At 46.8% G+C, this 5,918-nt stretch overlaps 1 protein-coding gene across 1 annotated transcript; it reads left to right on the forward strand.

Moving 5' to 3' along the window:
* Positions 1–5,286, forward strand: ZNF174 (zinc finger protein 174; the record flags this gene model as incomplete). Its single annotated transcript, XM_079720012.1, has 3 exons — positions 1–408; positions 1,389–1,611; positions 4,685–5,286. The coding sequence occupies 3 exons, from the start codon at positions 1–3 to the stop codon at positions 5,284–5,286; spliced, it is 1,233 nt and encodes a 410-aa protein (XP_079576138.1).
* Between the last annotated feature and the right edge of the window lie 632 nt (positions 5,287–5,918).

The raw sequence follows: 5,918 nt of genomic DNA on the forward strand, positions 1-5,918 counted from the left end.
ATGGCGGCTAAGATGGAGATAACTTTGAGCTCGCAGTCCCACATTCAGGCTTCCTCCAAGCAAGAGAGACATATAATAGCAAAACTAGAAGAAAAACGGGAGCCCGCTCTGCAAAAAGACTGGCCCGATCCTGAGCTCTCCCGCCAGAGTTTTAGACGGTTTTGTTATCAAGAGGTGTCTGGACCCCAAGAGGCGCTCTCCCGTCTCCGGCAGCTCTGCCGTCAGTGGCTGCAGCCTGAGGTGCACACCAAGGAGCAGATTTTGGAGCTGCTGGTGCTGGAGCAGTTTCTGAACATCCTGCCTCCGGAGATCCAGGCTCGGGCCAGGCATCAATGTCCAATGAGCAGCAAGGAGATTGTGACCCTGGTGGAAGATTTTTACAGAGCAGCCAAGGGACCAAAGCAGTGGGTAAGGAGGGTACTTTCTGTGGTCCCCAGGATTTCTTTTTCATCTGGTTAGTGTTTGGTTCCTGGACCCCTCCCTAGATAGAGTCCAGAATTGCAAACGTTGCTTCTGGCCTCTATTTGGAACCCTCCTCCCCCCACCCTCCTAGGGAGATGTAACAGGTTTTCAGAAAACCCAGCCACAGGCATTCCAGTGAGAAAGTAGAGGATCAAGTAAGGCTCTTGAAACTTTGCTGACAGGTCTCCCCTGACCCTTTCTTTTTGAAATTTTTCTACAGTCAGGATTCATAGCAGACAGGGTCATTCTACTGGATAGGAATTTGATTTGGGGGGAACTTTTATTAGACCTTGTCCGAAGTGTCTTGCATATTGCCTTTAGATCAGGAAACTCCAGCTCAATTGGCTAGTATCCCTTCCAAATCCCACCCCCAAGTCAGACCGCAGTAGGGACCTAGGGAGGAAGCAAACAATCATGTGCTTTGGTGAACGGAAGCAGTTAGGGAACAGGGGTAGGGCAATCCTCTTACTACTGAGATCTCTTTACCAGGAGAGCCTTGGGCAGAACAATTTATAGGTAAGGGTGGTTTTTAATGGCCCCCACTCTACTGCTTTCCGATCCTACAGGGCCTGTTTCCAGCAGAAGCAGGGAGGCAAGTGAGCATAGGGTAGGAACCTGCTGGGTGGGTGTCATGGTTGACCCTGATATATTTGTGCCTGCTCTCTGATGACTTTGACTCCAGGCCTTGAGAAAGCCCCAAGCTTTAAGGACAGGAAGTATCGGCTGATTTGAAGCAGCCTCCTTTTGGTCATTCTGCACGTCCTTCCCTTGCTTCCTTTGAGAGTTTCAGCATTCTCTCTCAAGGTTGACCCCCAGGCCATTATCAGAAATTTCCAGGGAAAAACAGTCATTACAGAGCAGTGAGAGGTCAAGCTGCCCTCAGACAGTCCTTGAGTTGTGCTCTAATGCATGGGGCTTGTTCCTAGGTGGCTGTTTGTATGGAGGGCCAGAAGGTGCTCTTGGAGAAAACTGGATCCCAGCTTGGAGAACAGGAACTGCCAGACTTTCAACTGCAAACTCCTAGCAGATATCCCAGGGAGAGCTCTCTGGAGGAGACGTCCCAGGCAGGATCTCAGGATCAGCGGAGCCCCCGTCATTGGGAAAAATCCCTGCTCCTCCAGGACCCAACCCCCAAATTGGCTGAGACAGGTAAACACTCAGTGCCTCTTCTCCCTCTCATCATCCCTTTATCTCCATCAAAGCATTTCATGGTTCTAAAAAGCCATAGACCAGGTATTGGGCTTTTTTTCAATATTGTATGTGATAGTAGATCTTTATTCTCCAACGAATTTCACTAATTAGAATGATAGTGTTACTAAAGTGTGCTTTTATCATTTTCTGTTCATGACTATTTGAGAATCCAGTGCACAGGATTATTCTAGTGCCTACTTTTCTGTCCCTTTCAGAGCTACTTATAGTGAAGACAAATCCAAATATGACCACTGATGAACTTCCATTCAAGCTGTGGCTGAGTTTTGTCACTTAAAATGGTCCCATGTTTAGAAGGGACCTAAACAAGATTCTGCTAATTAGAGAAAAAAACCCTCTCCGTTTTATGTCCTGCCTCTTTCTCCTCCTGTGACATTGTCTGTGTCCATTTCCTTATCTGTCTCTGGTACAATGCCAGTATAATTGCTGGCCCTGCTCTACACAGTCCTGTGGTCTCTCTGACTGAATGAAAGTGACACTTTGGCCAGTCTAGGTGATGTGAATACAGGATATGGTCAACAGGTTAGAGAAGAAGGTTACAAGAAAGCTAGATTCCTTAAGATTTGCTACATTCAGCGAAACACTTTGATTTCATTATTCTCAAAACTCATGAATGGAGAAGACCTAGGGCATCCAGCAGGAAAGCACTGTGGCCCTGGCTGAGGTGCTGCCCCATAATCTACGGCCTTCATGGTCCTAAAGAAAGTGGACCACACGTACTCCCTTCTTCTGCCTCAGCAGAGGCAGCTGGGTGTGCATGCTGTCTCCATTTCCTTTTATTTGATTCCAGAGAGGGTGGAGTCTCATGCTCAAGGTTCCTCCATGTTGTAGCATGTGTCGGTACTTCATTCCTTTTTATGGCTGAATAATATTCCACTCTGTGGACATTTCATCTGTTTATCAGTTGATGGACACTTGGGTTGTTTCCACTTGTTGGCTGTTATGAATAGTGCTGCTGTTAACAGTTGTGTACAAGTTTTCGTGTGGATGTCTGTTTTCATTTCTCTTGGGTGTACACCCAGGAGTGGAAATGCTGGGTCCTATGGTAACTCACTGTTTAACCTTTTGAGGTTGGACTTTTCCAAAGTGGCTGCACCATTTTACATTCAGCAGTCTATGAGGATTCCAGTTTCTCTACATCCCTGTTGACACTTGTTATGTTTTGTCCTTTTTATTGCATCCATCGTATTAGGCATGAAGTGGTATCTCATGGAGGTTTTGAGTTATTTCCCTAATGACTGATGATGTTGAGCATCTTTTCATGTGCCTGTTGGCCAATTGTGTATCTTCTTTGTAGAAATGTCTATTCAGATCCTTTGCTCATTTTTTTAAATTTTATTTATTTATTTATTTTTGGCTGCGTTGGGTCTTCATTGCTGTGCATGGGCTTTCTCCAGTTGCAGTGGGCGGGGGGTACTCTTCGTTGTAGTGTCCGGGCTTCTCATTCCCGTGGCTTCTCTTGTTGCAGAGCACGGGCTCTAGGCATGCAGGCTTCAGTAGTTGTGGCTCGCGGGCTTAGTTGCTCCGCGGCATGTGGGATCTTCCTGGACCAGGGCTCAAACCCATGTCCCCTACATTGGCAAGTGGATTCTTAACCACTGCGCCACCAGGGAAGTCCCCTTTGCTCATTTTTAAACTGGGTTGGTCTTTTTATTGTTGTAAGAGTTCTTTGTATAATCTGGATACTAGACCCTTATGTATAATTTGCAAATATTTTCTCCCATTATGTGGGTTATCTTTTCACTTCCTTGATAGTATCCTTTGAAGCACAAATGTTTTGGATGTTGAGGAGGTCCAATTTATCTTATTGTTTGCTTGTGCTTTTGGTAACATATCGAAAATACTATTGCCTAATCCACCAACACAAAGGTTTACACCTTTGTTCTGTTCAAAGAGAGATAGGTTTAGCTCTTACATTTAGGTCTTTGATCCATTTTGAGTTAATTTTTTTTTTTTTTTTTTTTTGCGGTATGTGGGCCTCCCACTGTTGTGGCCTCTCCCGTTGCGGAGCACAGGCTCCGGACGCACAGACCCAGCGGCCATGGCTCACGGGCCCAGCCGCTCCGCGGCATGTGGGATCTTCCCAGACCAGGGCACGAACCCGTTTCCCCTGCATCGGCAGGCGGACTCTCAACCACTGCGCCACCAGGGAAGCCCACATTTTGAGTTAATTTTTGTATGTGTCGTGAGTCGGGATCCAACTTCATTCTTTTGTATGTAGAAATCTAGTTGTTCAGCACCACTTGTTGAAAAGACTATTCTTTACTCCATTGAATTATCATGACAACCTTGTTGAAGAGCAGTTGACCATAATTGTGTGAGCTGCTTTTTAAATCTGAATTTAAATTAAAGTTAAATAAAATTAAAAATTCAGTTTCTCAGTCACACAAGCCACATTTCAAGTACTCAGTAGCCACATGTGGCTAGTGGCTGCCATACTGAATAGATCTTCCACACGGCAGGAATCCTGTTGGATAAAAGCACTGTTGTGGAGTTTCTGTAATTAGGGTGCATGTCTGGCCCATATCCCAATTTCCAATCACATATGCTGTCTATCAACTTCATAATGGAAGAAAATACCACACTCACTGGATTTACCATTATTTGAAGAGAGAGTGGTGGTCAGTGTCCATGTAAGTGAGGGTATATTTGCAATGTTGAAATTTCTGATGGGTTTGCTTTTCCCTATTTCTCCTTTCTTAAACCTTTCCCCAAAGGTAGGAAGGAGGGAGGGGTTGGAGAACTTGTTTCCTAACTTTAGTATACATCAGAATCACCCCAGCTTCCCCCTGTTAACTGCAGACTTCCAGGTTCCATCCCCCAGAGATTCTAACTCAGCAGCCTTGGGGGAGCAGGGGCAGCCTGCTTGGTGGACAGCTGCCCCAGATGAGTCTAATGCAAGTTGCCAAGTGGAGAACAGCACTTTGAGAAACTTTGCCATGTATCTCATAGCTCTTTTGCTTGGGTTCTTTCTTCGAAGCCCAGAAATGAAACATATTCTTTATAATTATAGAGGCCTCCAGAATGAAAAGTGACAACAAGGAAAATCCACAGCAGGAGGGGGCTAAAGGAGCAAAGCCATGCACGTTGTCAGTGGGCAGGCCCAAAGGGAATGGTCTGCAGAGCCCCGAACCCAGAGGGGCGACTGTGAGTGAGCCCCGGTTGTCACGGAGGCAGGTCAGCCCCCCACGCGCTCAAAAGCCATTTGCTCACTACCAGAGACATTGCAGGGAACTGGAATACATCAGCAGCCCCCTGAAGAGCCACGCACTGAGAGAGCTGAAGAAAAGCAAGGGAAGCAAAAGAAACCTGAGCAGCCGTTTGCAACGTCTTGGTCACCAGCCGACCCGCTCGGCGAAGAAACCTTACAAATGTGATGACTGTGGGAAAAGCTTCACATGGAATTCAGAGCTGAAAAGACACAAGCGAGTCCACACAGGGGAGAGGCCCTACACGTGCGGAGAGTGTGGGAACTGCTTCGGGCGGCAGTCCACCCTGAAGCTGCACCAGAGGATCCACACTGGAGAGAAGCCCTACCAGTGTGGCCAGTGTGGGAAAAGCTTTCGCCAGAGCTCAAACCTTCACCAGCATCACAGACTCCACCATGGGGACTGAAAGCAGGGCTGGGTCCTCTCTGTTCAGAAGAAGGTACTTGCATTTCTCCTTCCCCTCGCTTGCATGTAAATCACAAAGACATCTGCGTGACTTACAAGGAAGAAAGCAAGAGACCCCTGAGGAGTGATGGCGCCCGTCGGGCTGGTGAGGCGTCGGTCTGGAAGAGGCTGACGGGGGACTTGATCGTGCACGGGGTCGTGTACGATGATGGGGGAAGAGATGGCAGGTCTAGGCATTGGGTCAGAGAGCACCGGGGTGTCTGTTGGAGAGTGGGGAGTCACTACTGAGGGAGAATCAGGACGATCCTGCAGATGTGCCCCACACCTTGATGTTAAATCTCCCCCTGCTGCTTTATTTATCCTCTAAATCTGTTCAAGGATAAATCCTATATATAGTTATGCGTTTGCTGTCATACCAGAGAATCTTTATCATTGCACACACTCCTTTAATAAAGATGAGTGACCTGCAAGAATTTCAAGGCAGAAGTTCATTGGAATGTAAATCCCCTAATATTCTTCCTGTCATTCCTGGCTGTTCATAACAAAGGACACATGAAGTAAGAGTATGGACATGTTTGTGTGAGGAGGGGGTCTCCAAGTATTAGTGCTTTTACCAAATAAATACACATATAC

Source organism: Hyperoodon ampullatus, assembly GCF_949752795.1.
Source record: "Hyperoodon ampullatus genome assembly, chromosome: 14".
NCBI classification, from domain to species: Eukaryota; Metazoa; Chordata; class Mammalia; order Artiodactyla; family Ziphiidae; genus Hyperoodon; species Hyperoodon ampullatus.